The sequence below is a fragment of the Delphinapterus leucas genome, chromosome X, assembly GCF_059928025.1.
Source record: "Delphinapterus leucas isolate spDelLeu-1000000601 "Yukka" chromosome X, BTC_Dleu_Yukka2, whole genome shotgun sequence".
In the NCBI taxonomy this organism is placed as follows: domain Eukaryota; kingdom Metazoa; phylum Chordata; class Mammalia; order Artiodactyla; family Monodontidae; genus Delphinapterus; species Delphinapterus leucas.
The window spans coordinates 26,967,540-26,988,611 of record NC_143150.1 but is presented as its reverse complement, the minus strand read 5'-3'; the positions used below and the strand labels follow the sequence as shown (position 1 = coordinate 26,988,611).

At 45.6% G+C, this 21,072-nt stretch overlaps 1 protein-coding gene across 2 annotated transcripts in view; it reads left to right on the top strand.

Annotated features, from left to right (window-relative positions):
* The first annotated feature begins 883 nt into the window (after nt 1-883).
* Nucleotides 884-21,072, top strand: part of GRIA3 (glutamate ionotropic receptor AMPA type subunit 3) — a 282,525-nt gene continuing 262,336 nt past the window's right edge. For both annotated transcript variants that reach the window (XM_089904122.1, XM_022561870.3), the window contains exons 1-2: nt 884-1,221; nt 2,393-2,551. In XM_089904122.1, the coding sequence (XP_089760248.1) occupies nt 1,131-1,221; nt 2,393-2,551 (250 nt within the window). In that variant the 5' untranslated portion in view covers nt 884-1,130. The remainder of the gene's footprint in view (nt 1,222-2,392; nt 2,552-21,072) is intronic.

Here is a 21,072-nt window from a genome sequence, read left to right as displayed (position 1 = left end):
CCCTCCAAAGCTGTCAGCCCCTCGCTGCCCGACACCGCCCTCTCCCCCCTCCCCCATAAGCCCGGCTCTGAGCTTGGGCCCGGGGAGGTCTCGCCTCCCAGAACTGTGAGGGTGAGGGCTTCTTTACTCGCTCTCGGATCTCCGCTGTAAAAACTGAGCGGCATGGCCCGGGCATGCGCAGCATCTTCGGGCGCATTGTGATGGGAACTGCTTCTCTGAGTCTCTACAAAGACTCCAGAGTAACCACTCACCGCCCACCCCCCGAGACCCTCCTTCTTTAAGCCAGACGCACAAACGCACAGACAATGCAGCTTTTCTTTCTTCTTCTCTTTAAAAAGCTGGCTGTAGCTTGAAAGGCTGGCCCACGTGAGGACTAGTGTATTTCTATCGATTCCATCTCCCGTGTTGACAAACGCCAGCGCTGAGGCTTTGCAGTCCGCGGCTGCAGTTTGCAGTGGAGCTAAGCGGTGTGCGGCTTTAATTCCACGTCAGATCAACTTTGATCAATATCCCCCTACCGGCCCAATTGGAAGAGCCCAATTCACCGCCGCTGAGCCTTTTCGCTCTTTCCTTCTTTTTTTCCCCTCTTTAGACCCACCATCTTCTGGGGGAGAAAAGTCTCGGATTTTCTTTTAATTTCTTTCTTTTTTTCTTTCTCTCTCTCTTTTGTTTCTTTGGGGAATTTGTTTGTTTTTCTGTGTTTTGTCTTTTTTTTGTTTTGGGTTTTGGGTTTTATTCTCTCTGTCTCTCTCTCTGTCTCTCTCTGTCTTAGAGATAGGGAGGGAGATCGCTTTGGCGAACCGAGCTTGCAGCCAATGAACCCGCCTTCCAGATTGGTGTGAAGACAGAAGTGAGGTGGGGGGCGGGGAGGGGGTGTGAGAGAGCCTGGAAGCGAGCGAGCGAGCGAGAGAGAGAGGGAGAGAGAGAGAGAGAGAGAGAAAGAGAGGAGGTGGTGGAGGAGGACTAGTGTGGGGTGGAAAGGAAGAGTGAGCGAGAGAGCAAGTTGAGGGGAGGGGGTGAAAGAGCCGGCAAATTCTTTTTCTTTTTCTATTATTATTTTGAAGACTCCCGAGTTGCGCCTATGCTCTTGTCAGCTTCGTTCTAGGCGTAGCACGGCCAGGCAGAAGAAAATGGGGCAAAGCGTGCTCCGGGCGGTCTTCTTTTTAGTCCTGGGGCTTTTGGGTCATTCTCACGGAGGATTCCCCAACACCATCAGCATAGGTAAGCGCGAGCCAGCCCGCCGGTCGGGCCGGGCTCTCTTGCACCCGAGACCACTGCCCTGGCGTGGCTACTGCGGCCGCGGGTCCCTGTCCTGCATGGCCTGGGAAGGGACGGGGGACGGGGGACGGGGATCGGACAGGAATCTCAGGGATCTGAGCCTCAGAGAGCTGGCTGGTCTGGGGAGCATCGGGAACCAGAGAGGTGATCTCCTGGGGCTTGGCGGGGTGGGCTGCCGCGTTTTCCGAGCTGAGCGGAGCAGGGGAGGCATGCCAGAGGCTGCAGCCGGGCGAAGAGTCACGGCTTTTCGGCTCGCTGCTCTGGACTTTGCCATGGCGTGCGTGCCGCCGCTGGAAGTTGTCCCAGGGTGATGCCTCCTGTCTGGCTGCGCCAGGGCGCGTAACCCGGTCCGGGGCTCCCTGTCCCGCGTCTCCGGGTCCCGGGAGACCGGCTAGCGCTGGGGGAGGTGGAAGCCCACCCTGGATTCCCCCAGACCCGGGCAGCAACCGAAGTCGGTGGCGGATGGGGTAGGAGGCGGAGGTGAGGCTAGAAGCCGAGCCAGCGAGCGGCGAAGTCACGCAGACCACGAATTCATGAATTGCCGCTGTGTCTGTCTGGAGCCCGGCTCCCGGGCGCTGGGAGGGAGTTCTCTCGGCTTCTCCCTGGATTTACTAGTCAAGAAGTTAGAATTATTGCCATTACAGAACAAAGCCCCTGTACTGTCATGGGGGAGCGGGGGCCTGTGGGGAACAGGATGGGGCAGCAGGGGGAATGAAATTGTTTTTCTTCCCAACCTTTCCCTTTGCGCCACGAAAAGATGAACCAGCTTGTGGAGATGGGAGGTAGCGGAGGAAGAGGGGAGAGGAAGCTACCGCCTGAGAAAGAACGAAGTCCCACTCTTGGTTCCATCGTCCTACCCCAAAGCAGCCTCCTTTTCCCTCTTTCCCCTTTCCCCCTTCTCTCCAGCCTCTCCTCCGACTCTTTAGAGGAAAACTAGGTTCCTCTTGGCCAAAATTTGAGTTCACAAGAGTCTTCAAAGACACACAGGTTGAAAATCAATCATGATCATGCCCCCAGGTACCACTGAGAGGTTATTGCCTATCTGTAGCTCCCCAATTTCTAACCACTCCTGGAGGGGGGACACAAGCCAAATCTTGGTTCCCTTTGCTTGTAGGTGGACTTTTCATGAGAAACACGGTGCAGGAGCACAGCGCTTTCCGCTTTGCTGTGCAGTTATACAACACCAACCAGAACACCACCGAGAAGCCCTTCCATTTGAATTACCACGTAGATCACTTGGATTCTTCCAATAGTTTTTCTGTGACTAATGCTTGTAAGTAGATCTGCTTTTCCTCCTTTTGGGACCTGGGAACCTCATTTGCATTTTGCTTGTGGGACTTGGGGTCTGCGTAAGTGCTGGGGTGGCGATTGCCTTAGTAGACATTTTAGGGGCTCTAGTCAATCCAGGTTTCATGTGACATAAATCAACTCCAGAGGATCCTGCTGAGGGAGGGACTTAAGGCAAGTACACAAAACTCTGTTGTGAATAATGTTTCATGCAAAAGTTTCATTTTCCTCCCTGCTAAACTGGCGCTCCCTCCCCCGCAACCCCCTCCCTTTTTTTTTCCTTTGGCTGGAAAAAAAAAAAGAGAAAAAATAGCATGGTTGTTCAGGGAAATTTCTTCAGATGAGATTAAAGAAAGAAGCCTCTTGATTGAGTCAATTCAGGATGTGCATTACTTGACTGTTAAAGCTAGCACCTGGCTGTAGGAATGAGCTGAATTTGACAATCGCTTAATATATAGGAGCCAAGTATGAGAAATTCTGCAAACAAGTGACCTTGAGGGACAGATCAGGCTCGGTTCCCTGGCCTCTTTCTGTCCTAGAATATCACCTTTCTTACCGAGAGAGCTCTGATAGGAACTGATAAGACTACAAACTGATTACAAGTGATGAACGCCTGGCAAACTGAGGGGAAGGGAGAAAGTGCTCAGTGACTCTTTGGAAAGCTACTTCTGTTCTGTCTCCCCTAGTGTTGTTCAACTCCCCCCCCCCCACCGCCATTGTTAGGGACAACACAGTTCTTAACTTAGAGCAAAAGGTGGAAGGCGGAGGCTTGCAGCAGGAAAACCGAATGCCAAAAGGGAAGAATTTCATTAGCCCCCAAAGCAGTTTCTGAAACAGCTAGTTGTGCCCTGTGATTGTTCCTGTGGAAAGGGGACATTTCATTTTGAGAAGTAAAACCACGGGAACCTAGATGACTAATAGCCTGTTGGGCACAGGTTTTTCTTGAATGTTTTATGAGAAAGACTGATAATTCTTCATCTGAGCTTATTTCATGACAAGTTTTCACAACAATGAGGGTGAGGATGGCATAAATATGTTTTGCTTTTATGGCTGGTGTAGTTGGGAAGTTTTGATTTTTGATTTTCTTTCGGGGGAGGAATGATGTTTATATTTGGTTGGGTGAAACTTTGTATATGACTTTCTTCAAATTCTTCTGCCTCAAAGGATATGTGATTTCCAAAAACTGTTGAAAGGGTCTCCAAGGGCACAGCTTCCTTGGATTTGAAGACTTGGGTCAAGGGGACGGAGGTGAATTACTTTGCAAGAAATTGTGACAGTTATCAGCTTTAAGAAAATTTTAGCTGAAGGTACAGATCCTTATATGAACATGTTCTGAGGTACTCTGTATTTGACATTCTTTGGCTTTCCGACATTGACAAAAATAGGAGCTTATTAACTCCAGCTAAGTGTGAAAGTTACAAAATGTCTGTCTATACTTTGCATCTGATTTTGGTAATCCCAGCCTGTCTCTTCAGCACACTTACAGCACACATCTGACTCTTAATTCTGCAGCCCTGAGATCTTGTCAAGAGGCCGAATTCCAAAGGCAGCTTCCTAAATATCAATTAGAACAGATTTAAAACCAAATACATGAAACTACCCAGATTTATTATTATTAACAATGAATAATGTTTATTTCAACTCACTTTAGTGTCTTTCCACTGATGTTGACTGAGATAAGAGTGCTAATTGACTTCTCAGGAATGATTAATTTCCAAGGTTTTTGGTCTTGCTGTTTATGGTCAAATCAGATTGACACTAGCCAGCCCAGGGCCATCAGAACGCTACTCAAGGAGCAATCAGGGAATGATCCTTGCCATGTGAAAAGCTCAGGTTTGAGAACAGGCACTAAGTCATCTGTATTGGTGTTGAGTTGCCTTAATGCCCTACCTCTCAGGGCAATAAAGGGACAACCGTGAAAGGAAAAGAAATTGATCAACGCCCCCGCCCGCCACCGCTGTAAGTCCACAACACTTCATCTTACAAGCTTATAAGGCTGGGTTATGGCTGGGGGCTTGAAAGTGTAGCATAAGGGGTGTGGCTTACTGGGCAACAGGAAAGACAAAAAAGGGGACCTTGCCCTTAGTTATGCCAAATACACACATATGCACACACTGACTCACACGGGAGAGATTTCCAGAAACCAGTGATGTGCACCCAGCTGCCTGTTGCACACTCAAGACTTTACAGCTCAGAAGACAGAGGAGGAAAGCTGTCGTCTTCTCCAGTCCCCGAAACAGTCCTCTCTGAATGTCACAATCATTGAATGGGGGCCAGATCTCAAAGCTGTCTCCTGGCAGCTGCTGCCTACAATCTTAGTATGAGAAAGATGACTAGTCCAACCACCGTCTGATAGTCTCTGAATGCAGAAAACAATCATTTCACGGGGCCAGGGAAGCCCTGCAGGTGTATCTCATTTCTTTCCCTGCCCTTGAGAGTTCTTTTTCTCATGGAAGTGAAGATCACATATCACAGATGTCGGCACACAATACTAGTTCAGCGCTGGAGCCTGGCAGGTGACCCCTGGTTCCATTCTTACAATGGATTGCATTATTACACAGATAAAAAAAAAAAAAAACACCCTGGATCCTCTGGCCTGCCCCTCCCTGGAGACCTAGGGAGAATTTGAGAAAACCCCAGGTGAGTCCAAACCTGCTTGCCCACCTCTCCTGTCTGCTTCAATATGGAATAGAACGGCAAAAATTAAAGAAACTTTCCCCTCTTCCCATTCAAAACTCCTAGTTTCAGCTTCCCCTAACACTAGAATTGATCTCTTTCCATGATCTTTCCTGCACCCTCAATCTTGCGGCAGGCACACACTTCTGAGGACACAGGTATGCAGGTAAACAAATATGCCAAAAATAAACAAACGGTAATGCCTTCTGTATGTGTCCCTGCTGCTCTCTGCTCTCCCTCTGCATCCCCTCCCCCAATGTATTCAGAGAGTTTGCTTGCAATGAATCCCAGGCATCAGTCATTTAAAGACTCTTCTTCACCAGCAACCAATTCTTTTCTGCACAACCCCCAAGAGGTTTGCTTAAGACAGACTCCGCCTTCAATCTGCATCTTAAGAGGCCAATAAAAGCATCTCTGGCTTTGAAAGGTGGCTCATTTGGGATCTCAGCTCAGAGGTGAATTGAAGTTTATCGAAGAGACTCAGCTGATTTGGAGCACATGTTCTTATTTCGTAGTGATTAACTGAGTTTGCTGCTTTACTTTTCAGTTTGGCTAGGTAGCCCCAGAAAGAAGCATGGTGTGAATACTATGATTTCAGGATACATGCATTCATACACACACACACACACACACACACACGCACGCACGCACGCACCTATACACCCATAATCAGTACTTATGAAAAGAGGTGTTACACACGTTTTAAGTTGTATACACGTCTGTTCTTTAAAAACCAGATTTGATCATCGTAGGGCTTTGGGGAATGTGGCAACACCAAGGGACTGCTGAGTCCCATTGGTGTGGCTTTGCTCCCCTGGTTCCTCAGGAAATGCCTCCGATTCCCTGAAGTCCCCTCCTGTGTCTTTCTGCTGTGCACTTGTAGTGCACTCCACACTACATCACCCCAGCCTCTGCAGTGTCAGCTCATTAGCACACAGATCTCATATTCCCTCTCTGCACTGTCATTGCAAAAATTGCTGTTGTACACCTTTACAGCCAACAAATGTGCTTGTGGATTACGCGCTGTTTGCAAGAAGCAAGGAAAAGGCAAATGTAACCTTAAAGGTTATTCACCACTGAATGGTGCTCTTAACGCATTGGCTTAAGTAAAAATCTGTTGATGGAGGCGTAATAGTGATGGTGGGACTGAGAGTGGGACTTAGGAGTGCAGGCTCTAATGGAGCCCCAGGCAAAATCCCTTTTGCTGGCTAAATGTAACCCATCACCTGCAAATTTTTATTCCATTCATTTTTTTCAAGCTATTTGAAATATACCTGCTAACTGAGAGCACGCTCCTTTTATAACTGAGCGCATTTCGCTACCAAGTAAGTGTACTTAGCTGAGACAGGTTTCCCTCTCTTGCCCACAGAGTCACAATTTAAATTATCTAATTATTCTAACTGCCAGGATCCATTTAACTGTTTAAGTCCATTTGGGAAAGAAATGTCTCCCCTGATCCCATTCTCTGCTCTTTGGTGGGTTTTGTTTGTTCTTTTCATGTGATCTTTGGAAGCAGGGTGAGGACCCACAGTATCACGGCTCCTGCCTTCAAACAGATCTTCACACGCTAACCAATGTCAATAGCCCCAGCTCCCACCGCCAGCTCCCCCATCTTTGTGGCTTTGCCGCTCTCCCTCTCTCTCCAGGCCAGTCTTCCATAAGCTCACTGGCTTAGCTCGCTTCTCAGCCCCTCTGGCCAGCTGGCTTAGACTACTGAAGCACGAAGAGGTCGCCAGAGATTTAAGTCACCTTCTCACGAGGTTTATTATGGTTTTTTTTTTTTAATCTATTTTTTACGTGGCGAGGAGGGAGGAAGGTGATGCTGTTCATTCGGGCCATAAAAATAGATGGCAATCAGCAGGCTGTAAAGGTGAGCTTCCAGCAAAGTGTATAACCTCCCCTAGAAGGTGGCTTCCTGGTGATCTACTGAGGGGGGTGGGGGGTGGGGCGGCAGGAAGGGTCTGGGGGGAAGGAACAAAGAAAACTACTTGGTTCTCCATCTATGCCTACTGCAAAATAAGCCACGGTTTTTCTTCCTCTCAACAATTTTAACTTTTTTCCTTAAAATGTGACTAGTTTCTCACATCCCCCACTTCTGCCTCTATCCGAGGTTGTTTTCTTAATTCTGCATTTCCCTCCATACTTGCCAAGACTGAATGAGAATAGTGGGCGCTGGTTGAGGTTTCTATTATATGTTTTTGGCTCCTGGTATATTTTTAAATTTCATTATTATGGGTAGTCAGAGGTGATTGGCTGGTTTCATTTTAACAGATTGAAAAATAAACGAAGCTTCTGAGGCATCATTATTAGTCTTCCTTTGTGGCTGACAGATTTGTCATTTTTATACAACTGGCTGAAGGATGAAAAGACAGCATGGATTTTAAGAGAGGGCCAGAATTTTAGAAGGTAGAACTCATACCTTCGGGGGAGGAGGATAAACATGCTAATTCAGATGATTTAACTTTTAACTTCTTAGATTGAGACAGGAAATATCTTTGAAGGACCTTTCGGAAAACTCTTCATCTTCTCGAAGGTCAGGGAAATTATCTGCATACTTTACCTGGCCCATTAAAAAAAAAATCAGGTTTTGACTTTGTTCCTTTGGCTTTGATACTTTGGGTCTAATTAGATGACATGTCCACAGGAGGGTGCAATTCAAACCCCAGGTGGGGGGCTCCGGGCATTTTTCAGCAGGAGTGTGGGAGTTGTGCTGACACAGAACCAAGTCCCTCCCTGCTGGGGAAATGTCTGGGCTCCAGTCAGAGAGTGACGAATAGCCTCAGCCTGTGCGTGGGGTGAGCCTTGAGCCAGGGCAGCAGTCCCCGGAAGGGGTCGGTACTTGGCAAAAGGTTAACGTGGACAGAATTAGTCCTCTTCTCACTTCTACCTCTTCTCTCACCATCATTTTCCCCTCCTGCTCTGCCTGCCCAGCCCAGGCCCTTTTGCTGGTGTCCAACTGGCCTGTGATTCTGGTATCCCACCCACAATAAACTGACCTAGGGACTGTTTCCTGCTCTGGACTTTTCCAGACCTAATGCTCCTTCCCCATCAGAATATCTCTGTCCTTCGTCCATCCTCCTCAGGGCCTTTACTCTCCTTTGAGGGTGATGGCTTTTTATCTAATATAAGAGTCTTGCTGAAAGTGGCTGATAAGGGGTTAATATACCTGACTGGGGGGGTGTTTGCTTTAAAACCAGGGACTCTGGGAACCGTAATGCCTCAATTCCAAGGAAAGATACTCAGATGGGGGTGTTTCTGGACATGAGGTGCAGAGTAGCTGTTCACTCTACCCAAACCAGAGATCAGCTGCCCCTGGTCAGGGAACACCTCTATAGGTCAAAGTCAAAAGGTCCCTGCATGTGGTAGGTTTGGTGTAAGTACACCCAAGGCATAGGGGAGGTACAGCTTCACCATGTTGAACTTAAAAGTCTTTGTGGTAATTTGGGAAGCAACCAAAGGTCATAGGGATTCATTTTATTGAAGAAGTAAACATATATAGCTTTGTGTATGTTAATCATGCCTCAATAAAGTGGTTCTTTAAAAAGTGTAAACTTTTTGTATGTACTACCAAAAAACAAACCAAAAAAAGAGGCTGCTGTAGAGTCTGAAGGTGCCTGTGTGGGCATTGGCAGGGGATGCACTGGCATGGAAAGGAAGTCGTAAGAGGGGAGAAAGGTGGTGACGAACCTGGGCCTCAGACTGAAAGCTTTCTTTCCCTGGGATGGCACATAGAATGCAGTGATTATGAGGCAGTATCTACCTCTGGAGGGACTTGGAAGCCTAGCCGAGCAGTGTCTCCTCCCCACTCCCTCCATCCCTCCCTCTCCTTTTCTCAAGTGTACACTCTGGCTTCCCTCCCAGTGGAAAGAGGCAGAATACAGCTAAGTCCCCTACATACGAACCTTCAAAGATGCGAACGTATTCTAAACCTACCACAGTACAGTACTATATAGGCGATTATGTTAGTTGGGTACCTAGGCTAACTTTGTTGGACTTACAAACAAATTTGACTTATGAATGCGCTCTCGGAACGGAACTCGTTGGTATGTAGGGGACTTATTGTACTCTCTTCTGGATTTCTGTTTGAGCTTTGGTCAGAGAAGTAAGTGTTTACAGCCCTCTGTCTGGACTCCCCTTCTCCTCAGTCCCTAACTACCACTGGCTTCTTTAACACTTGTCCTCAACATGACCATCATTTGTCCTTATTTGGAAGGGGGCATGGGGTTAAGGATAAGGGTGAGGAAAGGAAACACAGCTGGTCATGACCCGTTAACTCTAGGGGCACAATTCAGCCTAGAACAGCACTTCTTTCATGTGCACACCAGTGGCCTGCGGATCTTGTTAAAATGAAGATTCTGATTCAATAGGACTTCAGCGTCCAAAAATTTGCATTTCTAGCCAGCTCCCGGGTGATGCCAATACCGCTGGTACTCAAACCACTCTTTGCAGGGAGACTGTGATTACCAAAGAAAAAGTCTCCCCCAGACAAGCTCTTACCCACATGCCTTTCAAAGAAAGCTCTATAAGAGACACATCTGGCTCATTCTGACTCAACGATGTCATATCATACATATCATACTCCTAACCACCCTGTGTTCGTTTCAGCCATGTCTGTAGGTGTCTGATGAGAGCATCTACTTAGAGCTGCTTTTCGTGGGGAATTGGAATGGAGACTGGAAGGCAGCCTGAGAGAGGAGGTAGCTCATGAGCCAGGCTGACAGTATCTTGGCTTCTTGCCACACCCCAAAGTGTCCCTTTTAGAAAAAACCTGCCCAAGGGAGCTACGGTTGGCACGCAGTTCCAACTGCCTTTCCACTTTGCTTCTCTAGGTCAAGGCATGCCAGAAGGGGGCATGTAGAATCCGCTCCTCAGCTGTCTGACTTCCCTTCAACAGGGTTAGAAACATGTACAACACAACCCGAGTTCTGTCTGGTTCCCTAAGAACCTGAAAAATTGACTCCATTTTCCAGGCCAGTGCCAGACATTCATTGAGATCTAGAGGGAAGGGAGGGGAAGTGGTGTCACTTTCTAACATATTTGAGCTGAGGACTGCTCCAGGGTAGCCATTGAAAGCTTACCCAGTGTCATTTGAGGACTGCCAAATGGCACCCTATTACCCCAGATATTGCCCCCCAACAGCCTGCCATTAGTCTGAAATTCCACAAATTCATTTGTTGGTGTTACAGCACCGCAGACCTGTGCTAAAATGCAAGCATGCTATCTCTGGAAGGGGATGAGTTAAATCCTTATCAGCCATTACTATTCTGACCAGAATTCTTTGATGAGATTACCACCTGTTACCTTGCAGGATCCTCAGAGGAGGTTTTGCAAGAGGGGTAAGTGACCCAGAACAAGGGACCAGCCCAAGAGAGTGGGGTGCCAGATGGATGGTGGGCATTCAGGGGGCAGTGGGAGACCCTTGAGGAAGAGTCCCTCAAACACACTTCACCTGGTTTGCAACATTTGATCTTCTCCATAGATAAAATCTGGTAGTTTATTCGCTAAGATTTTAGTTGCTTTTAACCCTCCAAGTCACAACTTTCCGACGGTAGTGGGCCTGCTGCCTCTTCCGTGCTGGTTCTTTGTTGCAACAGATGATCTCAGTCTCTGGATTCCCCATAATTACTGTGGGATATTTTCAGAAGTATAATCAGTTTGTGATGGGGGGGTTGGTGAGGATTCTTTTTAACCTTTTAAAAAATGTTGCCATCAAAAATAGTCCCCTTTCAGTTATCTGTGATTGACTGATCTACCTTGCCAGTTACTCATTGCAGTCAGGGCCCTCATCCTTGCTGCCACCCAGAAAGGGATCTGGGTACCAGTAATGGATGAGACAGGAAGAGATGCAGGACCCAGCCCACAGAGGAATCACTGCGTGGATGTGGGTATGGGTTTCTGTATGGATGAACACCTTTGTAAATTTAAGGTAGAAAGGCCACTAACATCCACATTCAGCCAGAACCTGTAATAGATTCTGCAATGTTCTTATACCTTATTGCTATTTCCAAGGCGATTCGGTTATTTTAAAACAGTTTTTCTTGAATTAGACCACTTGCAGCAGAATCACCAGAGATGCTTGTTAAACATCTGAATTCCTAGGTTACACTCCAGATATATTAAATCAGAAAATATAAGGATAGGCCTTTTTGACAAGCTCCGTGGGTGATTCTAATGCACACACAATTTGGGAATCACTAGTTTAATTAGCCCTGGTAGTGCAAACAGAGACATATGGATTCATACTGAGTATTTGCTGAGCACCCACTAAGCACCAGGCATTGTACCAGGCACTTTCACACACATTACTTCTGTAAGTAAGTGAGGTGCTATCAGCCCATGCAAGCATTAGTGAGTTTGGCTCTCAGATTGGAAATTCAAGACTTGAAAGAACTAAGAGATTAACCTCAAGTCACAGTCTCTGAGGTAAACAAAGCAAAAATGTCCTTTGAGATGGTAAATAGAGACAAGGAAATGATTTTCATTTTGACAATGCTTCTTCCCTTCTTTGCTTGTTAGCTAATGATTGGTCCTTCGGCATGCTACAAACTAGATGTCCTGTCAAGTGCCAACCCATTTGTTAAAAATAGACGCACTGCAATCAGTTTATATAGCATTCATTGTGCCGTCCTTGCTATCAACAAGTTTAACAGTGGGGCTGAAATAATAACTACCATTCACTGAACCTCTGCCGTGTGGAAGACACCGCACTAAGCATGGTACATGCCTTATCTCATGGAATAATCACAACATTGCTAGAAAGGAGCTACTCTCATCCCCATTGTATAAAAGAGGAATCAGAGCGGTTTCAAGATATATATAAGCAACTAGCTCAAGGTCACGCAGCTAGCTAATTAGTGGCGTCAGGGTTCTACCTGAGATCTTCCTGTCTCTAGAGTCTGCACTCAATTTCAACTGGGGCTGAGATCACAGATAATGACAGAGGCCAGGTGGATCACATAAATGTGGAAACTGGGCAGGTATGGAGTGGTGGGGCCTGTGGCAATCTGGAGACTCTAGGTCGCTGCCTGAATACATCCGACAGCAATGCTGTAAACCACTGTGGGACAAACAAAACATCTGCAACAGGACTTGGGGTGGTAGGAGGTGGAAGGTGCAAGTTTCGGACCTCTTCACCACCCCGTCCACCTCCCTCTGGCAGCTAAGTTACTGGCTGAGGGAAGCTCTATTAACTGAAAAAAACAAAGAGAAAAATCTCTGCTTAGTAAAAATCCTATTTTGACTTTTTCTTCTTCGTGTTCCACCAAGGTACCTCAATATGGCAGAACTTTCCCTCCTTTGTCCTTTTGGCCTTACATGCATAGACTGTATATCCGGTGGCCTTTCACGGTTGAGTGCCAGCTCAACTCTGATCTTCTCCCAGGCAATGCTGAGGCCTGCAGCAAGGTCAGGACGCTGGCACAGTCATTAGCAAGTGCTCGGCAGGCCAAAAGAGGTACTTCTGGATGGTGCTACGGGGGAAACGGCTTAGATTCTGGTACATGCGAATCCCAGGTCTACGACTGGGAGGCCGCTGGGTCAAGTAAGGCTCTGTCAGCATTCACCCAGGGTAGGAGCCCCCCCATACACCCCGGGACAGAGGCTCACCAACTTTAGACAGGGGTCCAAAATAGAGATGTATAGTTAGTTGCTTGCAGTTGTAAACTGACCTAAGCCAACTGGTCATTCACAATCATTAGGTATATTTCACTGGATACCAATAAGCAGTCATCGTTAGAGTGAGAGCTATAGGTCTTCTCCCCATAACCTCACTACCAGGTGTAAAAGTAAACCTCATACAAAATTCTTTTTTCTCATTAAAATAATGGCAAGCAGGCATAAAAATAATTGGAAAGCCTGTCCTGTAGGCTCAGTCAAGTCCAGCTCCCTTTCCTTTCAGGTGCGCCAACAACACCTTGCACGAAGGTTCACTTGAGGCAGACAAAACAATACCCTAGTAGCAGGATGCAGCTAATCAAGAATCCTCATTAGTGGCTGCCCAGAGGACTATTTACAAATTAAGCCTAGGGTACCATTCCAAGGGATAACACTATAGAGCTTGTTAGACCCTTATATCTTCTTTCTGCTAGTTTGGGAACACCTCTACCATACGTCTAGCCAACCCACATATGTTAAACACTACTGATTTCACCAATGAGAAATTTCATGTTAATTAACAAAGTCTCTGGTGTCCATTGAAGATAAAGATATGTGAAGTGCTTGCAGAACCACTTCTTGATTAGAATTATTAAATGCCAGATAACCACTCCTGCACTTTGTATTTCCCAATAAGGGTAACTGAGACCACCCCAAGGGTGTTGATTCAGACCAAACAACCCACATATATACCACACAAGTTATGCTGAAGTCTTGTAAAATCATTTACAGAGAATATAACATGTGAGATACCGTGTTTCTTATGGCCTTGGGAAGCAGTTAAAACTGCAGGGGGGTATGGGGTAGAGCGGAATGAGCAATGGAGCAAGAATTAGGAGATCTGGGTTCCAGTCTCAACTCTGCCACCCACTGCCTGGATGACCTTGGACAAGCCACTCCGTTCTCCGGTTCTAGTTTTTATCATTTCTAAAATGAGGAGATTCATCTGGGTGATCTCTGAGGAGGCTGCCACTTTTTACATCCCATCATTCACTCTTGTCCAAATCCTACCACCTCCGTGTCTAGTAACAGTCTCACTTCATTGCTTACTGAGGAAAGACCATCCAAAATGAAGCCCCTCAGATTCCTCTCCTACATCTAGAAACTTCTCATCATGTTCATCTATTCTCTGCCTTTATAAGACTGTGATGAAACTACTGAATCCTTGAAACCAATGGACAGTACCTGCAGCCAGTTGTGGCTTACTCTTGCTTGCATCGTAGCTCTTCCACTTACTAGATGTGGAACCTTGGGGCAAGTTACTTAACTTGATTGTGCCTGATTTCCCAATTATAAAGTGGGGATAATAATAATCCTCACCTCATAGGGTTATTGAGAGTTTTAAATGAGATAATTCACAAATCCACATAAAGTACTTAGAGTAATGCCTGGCGCATATTGGATATTATTATTATCAACATAATCATTAGTTTAAAATCCTTTGAGCTTTCTGTCCTAAAAACAGAAACGTAGTTTCATTTGAAAAGTAAAATCTCTTGTCACTCTACAGACCAGATTTCCTTCCTGAGTAGCTGCCCTCTGAGGTTTTTTTACAGTTCTCAGCTCTGCCCCAAACCCAAGATTATTTTCTTCTGCCAAGAAAGGCATCATGGCACACCTTCAGATCAGCAGCCCACCACCGTGACCCCCTACACCTCTCACCCATGCATCCAAACTTGCCCACCCAGTTTGCCTCTTGTGAGCGACAGCTACTCAGATATTCTGTGATCAAAAACTCTGAGATGCATTTTTCTGCATAATTGAAGGACTTAGAGGGAAGTCCTTAGAGTCTTAGAGGAAGGGAAGTCTTAAGGGAAGTCTAAGTCTTAAGGGAAGACTTAGAGTCTTCTTTCCCAAATAAATTCTTCATCTCCAGTTCCATCTGCTGCCAGTCACACAATGAATCATCCTTTCTGTTCTTTTGTGACAATCCAGTATCCAAACAGTACACAAGTAGTCCCCCTGACTTCTGAAAGGCTCAGGAGGCATCCACATGTCCTCTGACAGTTGATTCAGGAGGAAACACTTGGGCCAAGCACCCAGTGGACTGGCTCTTCAGCAAGGCCCTGGAGCTTCTCTTAGAAATGGAGCTGCCCACGGAGGGACGCAAGGAAGAGCAGCAAGGAACTGCTCAGGGCCTCCCCAGAGGAAGCGCCTTCATTTCCTTGGGCATTAGTGAGATTTCTCCATGGGTCCTGGAGTCAAGAGCCCCCAGGGGGCTGAGGGTTGAGGCACTTCATACTGCCCATTCTCCTGTAGAGCGAGCACTGCCCTGGCACATACACATGGCATACATCTTCCCCTGGGCCTTCCCATTTCCTGGTGACACTTAGCATTTGACAATCACTTTAGTATCTTGCCATTCAGACGTTGACAACTCAATGGAAATCCACTTCTGGCACATCTCTGAGTCTAGTCCACCCTTTGACTAAATATCACAGCCTCTTACAAGAGTTCGATCCACTTTGTGCAAGAGTTACTAAGAGTGTCCTTTGATCTCCTGGTTTCTGCCAGTCCTAACTCTTACTGTCCCCAGTTCTTCCCTCTACTGCCTGTAGATCTGTAGAATATAAGGAGAAGTTGAGAACAATGAGGGAAGTTGAGCTCTCTCCTGGGTAAAGAGAACTGGAGCTGCCCAGCTCTTTATACACTCACTCCTGGCTCTTGGGTTTGGCACCTAATTCTCTGGAGCAAGGTGTTGCTGTTTGACCCTTGCCTAGTAGAAGGCTGTTTCTCCTACTTAGTTTGGGAGCAATCAGAGGGCAGGGAATGGCTCTAAACTGGACTGCCTGCATTTGAATCTTAGCTCTGTCGCTTACTAGCTATGTGACCTTGGGCAAATTACTTAACCTCTCTAAGCCTCCGTTTCCTCATTTGTGAAATGAAGGTGATTATAATAGTAACTACCTTATCAAGTTGTTGTGAAGATTAAATGAGATTATCCATGTAAAATATTTACCATGATGCCTGGCGTATAGTAAGTGTTCAATAAATGGTAGCTATGGGCTTCCCTGGTGGCGCAGTGGTTGAGAGTCCGCCTGCCGATGCAGGGGACACGGGTTCATGCCCCGGTCCGGGAAGATCCCACATGCCACGGAGCGGCTGGGCCCGTGAGCCATGGCCGCTGAGCCTGCGTGTCCGGAGCCTGTGCTCCGCAACGGGAGAGGCCACAGCAGTGAGAGGCCCGCGTACCGCAAAAAATAAATAAAATAAATAAAATAAAATAAAATAAATGGTAGCTATTATTAACACAGAGTACTGAGGTGGTTGGTAAGTGGAAGAAAGGAATAGAATTCATCAAAACCAAACTGAACAATAGATTCTTCCCATCTATGGCCATCCCTAAAGCCCTGCAAACTAATTTTTACCCTCTGAATCTGTAGCTGGAACCAGGCCAGATGGGGTTATCTTTGAGTACTCACAGTGCTGCCTCAGGCATAAAGGATTCGCTTTGGGGCAAAGTAAAGCAGAAAGAAACAATTGACTTGATGCCCAAAAAAGCCAGAGAATACACACCACTATGTTTAATCATGCCGTCATTGAGTGAAATTGTCTAGAGAGACATGATCTCTTCAATTTTTTTGTCTGAACAAGATATGCTTGGGATAAAGCAACATGGATATGATAACCTTGGCACTTGCTGGCTGGAAGGAAAGAACAACCTTTTTTCAAATGTAAAGTCTACAATGTGTTTGAAAGTGGGAGAGTGGAACGGTGGATCCTGGAATCTTCACTTAGACAAGGAAAAATGTGAGGCCAGTTGAGCTCTCCCAGCCATGATTTTTCTGAGTTCTTTTAATTAAGGATGATATACAGATGGTGGTTTAGAGCATATCAGTTTGAGTGGATGGATTTTCTTCTTTTGATATTGCTTGCCTAAGTCAGACCAAAAATAGCATAGGAAGGAGACATGCAAAAGGTTAAAAGAGAAATTTTGCTAATGTGATTTTCCAGCATTTCAGTCTCTATTCTCTCCACAGCAGAGGTTAAGTGCTCTGCTCCATAAGCACAGACTCACTAGTAAGGATCCTGCTGAGGACCACTAGGCAATGCAGTCTTTTTCTTGCCCTCTCCTCGGTATGCTGGCCTGATCTACCAGCATGCTGTCTCCAGCAGGCCCAGACCTGGGTGATGACCAAAAGCATTTTTTTCCCTTCATATCCCAGGGTGCCCTTGCTCCACCTGCATCACCTTCTCTTCTCATTTCCTATCTAAGCCCACTGCTAGGTTGCCTCATGGGATCACTGACTTTTTTTCTCTCAGGTGAGGAAACTAAGGAACAGAGAGGCTAAATGACTTGCCCAAGGTCACACAGCCAGTAAATGGCTGAGCTGAGATTATGATGCAGGCCATCTAACTCTTGGCACTTCTCTAAGATGTCTTCCCAACATAATCCTTCTTCTTTTAACGTTCACTGCTACATAATGATGTTATATATGCAAATAATGTCAGTCCTGTCTTTCTTAAATAGGTGGCAGAGAGGAAGAATAAATTCACAGCAAGGGAATTGGAAACGCAGTAAAGCATGAGTTTCAGGGACCACAGTTAATGGTATCTTCCATTTAGTGCCTCCAACGTTAACCTGTCATTTTCCCATCCTCTGATTTATAGTCAGGATGAGCAAAACAAACTCCTGAAATCCTGTTATAGATCACAGACTATTGGAGATAGATCAAGTAGCTCTAGTCCAACTACCTCATTTTGTGGATGAGGAAAGTGAGGCCAAGAAAGGAGAAGGGGTTTGCCAAAGGTGATGCATCTCCCTAGTGGTAGAAGCAAGATGAGAATCTAGACTGCCAGATTCCCAGAGCAGGGTCTTTGCCACCATATTTTGTAACAGCAGGTGTTGTACTAAAGCAACACTACAAATTTTATTATGTTACCATTTACTCATATCTTTTTCTTCTCTAATTGTTTCATGTATATAAGTCATAGTACCTCAACTAGATTTTTTAAATGTAGAACATTTTTCATGATTATAGAAGTTAAAATGTAAAATTAATTCATGCTCACTGTAAAAAAAAATTCAAAAAAATAAGAAAAATTGTCCAAGTGGAGTAAAAAAATCACCCAAATTGGGTTTTACCATATGTACAGATTTGTATCCTGCCTTCTTACTTTATATTATAACAGGGAACATTTTTCTGGACCTCTTAAATGTTCTTTGAAAATTTGATTTTTTAAATGTCTATAAATTATTGTATCACAGTGTCATTTTGTTATATACATACATATATATATATATATATATGCAATGATTTATATAACCATCACCCAATTTTGTGCATTTAGGTGGATTCCAGTTCACTGAGGTTTATAATTATGCCCCAACTTCCTGTCATATCTGCATCCTAGCACATGTCTGAACATACAGTAAATATTTAATAAATACTTGCTTACTGATTTGTTGCCTTGACATTTCTGGAATGACCATTATTCTTCCAGCAGATTGGGCAACCAAAGTGAGAACTTGACATTTCAACCTCTTTAAGGTACATGTTATATAACTCAAGACAAGCAGTATAGCAATAGCGGTTATGCTCAGAAGTCAGACTCTCTGGGCTCAAATCTTGGATCCATCACTTTCTAGTTGTATAGCCAAGGGTGAGGAGCTTAACCCCTCCAAGCCTCAGTTTTTCTGTCTGACAAATGGGGGAAATGGTAGTGCCCATCTCATGAGGTTGTGGTAAAAATTAAATGATAAAATATGTGGAAAGTGCTTGGTATATAGTGAGCACTCAACAAATATTAGTTGCCATTATTAATATTATATAATATTATATATATTACATTCCTTGTCAAAGGAATAAAGGACCAGACTTGTAGTCAGAATACCTGGCTTCTTGTTCCCTCTCTGCTGTTTTCTGGCCCAACGACCTTGCATGAGTTCTTTTACTTGTCTAGGTCTCAGTTTCTTCGTCTACAAAATGGGAATAATAATACCTGAGCTGTGTACCTTACAGGAATTTTATGAGGATCAAATGAGAGAATGAATGTGAAGGTGCTTTGAAAACTATGAAGTCAAGGATGATTGTTAGATATGTAAAGTAAGATGTGATGTATGGTTGTTGGAGGTAGGACTAGCGATGCAGAAGGTACAGGAGACCAGGCTGAATACACGGAGCCTGGAAAGGTGTTTCTAAAATTGAACCTCTCGTATGGGAAATAGTGACTATTGGAGAGAGAAGGAACCTTATAGATCATCTAGCCCAACATCTTAATGTTATAAGAAAAATGATTCAGAGATGAGAGAGCTTGAGGTCACAGAGCTAGTCCCAGACATGGGACTGGGACTCAGGTCTCCTGATTTCCTGAGCGGAGCCCTAAAGCAGTCAGTGCAGCTCTTTCTTTATTGACCTTTGTCTAAAACGGGATAAGGAAAAAGTCCGGTTACTTGTGGAAGTCATGTAGGTAGTGACTGATTAACTGGGGTTATTGCAAGGACAAACCCTGAATAGCATAGCTGTACTGTATTTCCAGACGCCGACCTTATTCCAGCTAAGGGAGAGGAAGGGGGCAAGAAGGTGATGGGAGGGGGCATCTCAGTCAGCTGGGTGAGCGCCCTCAGAGTTGGCCAGGTTCCCAAGGGACTTCTGTTGTCCCCAGAGTGACCGGAACAGCAGATGGCCTTTCTTTGACTGTTAATATTTATCTTTGCAGTCAGTCCTCAGTTGTGTGATTTTGAAAAACTTGGTAAAGCAGATGAAATTGCCAATTGTTTGAATGAAGTAAATTGATTACGGCCAGAGGACTATTTGTTTGATGCTGGCAGGCATACAGCCCACATCAAGCAGGAGCTTCAGCGCTGATGGCAGCTGAGATATCGCTGCATCCCCTGAATTATATCCCTCCAGGTACTCGGTAAATATATGTGTTGGATACTTTCATCTTTACGCTATTTTAGCTGAGATGAGAGCACATAAACACTCCCATTTGACAACCTTTTCAAGTTCAACACCACAGAAGGTTATTTAAAAAAGAAACAAGAAAGGAGTTTTTCAATAGCAGGCTCCAAAGGTGACTAAAAATGCCATCCGACAAGGCAGCCCGTTAAGAAATGTAGTGTGAAATGTGTTAATACGATAAACCCAAATGAGGTCTCACTATTCTTAGCTGCGGAATTTTGGCTGCCTTCCCCGGCTGCCACTGTGGCCCGGACAGAGTCCGTCAAGGTTTACTCCCTACCCCAATCCTCAAGTGCAATCCATCCTCCCGTCAGCTGAAGGAGACCCTACTGCCAGAGGCAGCTGACCCTCAGCTTGTCCTCCACACAGCTCCTGCACGGAGGGGCTCCCTGCCTTGGCCAGGAAGCACTGGGGGAAGGGAGAAGAAAGCTGCTAAAAGCTCTCTATCCTGCGGCAGCGATCGCTGGCTGCTGCGCGTAAAATGTTCACCAGGTGAAGGCCAGCCAAAATTGGGCCTCCTGTGTCTGGAGTAAGTGGCCATAGTCTGAAATCAGTAAGATGGATGGAAAGGTAAAATGACCTTGCTTCTCAAGCCCTCTTATGCTAGAACAAGGGGCTCCCCTTGAAAACTGGAAAGGAACACATCTCAGACAAGTCAAAGGCAGGCCTACTTTACACAATGGGAAGTAAACATATGGAACCCCTTAGCCCAGAGTTGGTGGCAGCTGAAAATACAAATAGAGTCAGAGAAGGTTCAGTACATTCCTGCTGTTTGGGTACATCTTTAATCTCTGAGCTCAAAATCAGTCAGGACAACCAGATCCTCTGCCAGCCTTAGTGAATGAGTCCTGAAGGTATGACCTCAGAATTGTGATTGTGTTTTCCAATTAAGCTAGAGGAAAAAAAAAGTGATATTTAGGGTTGGTTGGCTCAAACTGAGTTGCTAAAACCTCTGGTTTGTTCAGAGTTAAATTCCTCCACACACATAAGGAGGCAATACGTTATGGAAGAAAACACCTTGCCCTTGCCCTGTCACTACTAGCTAGCTATGCGATTGCCTCTCTCTGGGCCTCACCTTTTCCCATTTGTAAAGTAAGGGCATTAGACGAGGTGACCCCCAAAGGTCTCTTCCAGCTTCAAATACATTTAATTCAGATGATATCACAATGTTCCCTTGGAGGGTTTTGGAGCGGCTCAGCACCTTGCCTTGCCCTCCTTTGCTCAGGAGCTCAGGGCCTTCAGGATGCTATGAACATGTCCCAGACTCCACCGA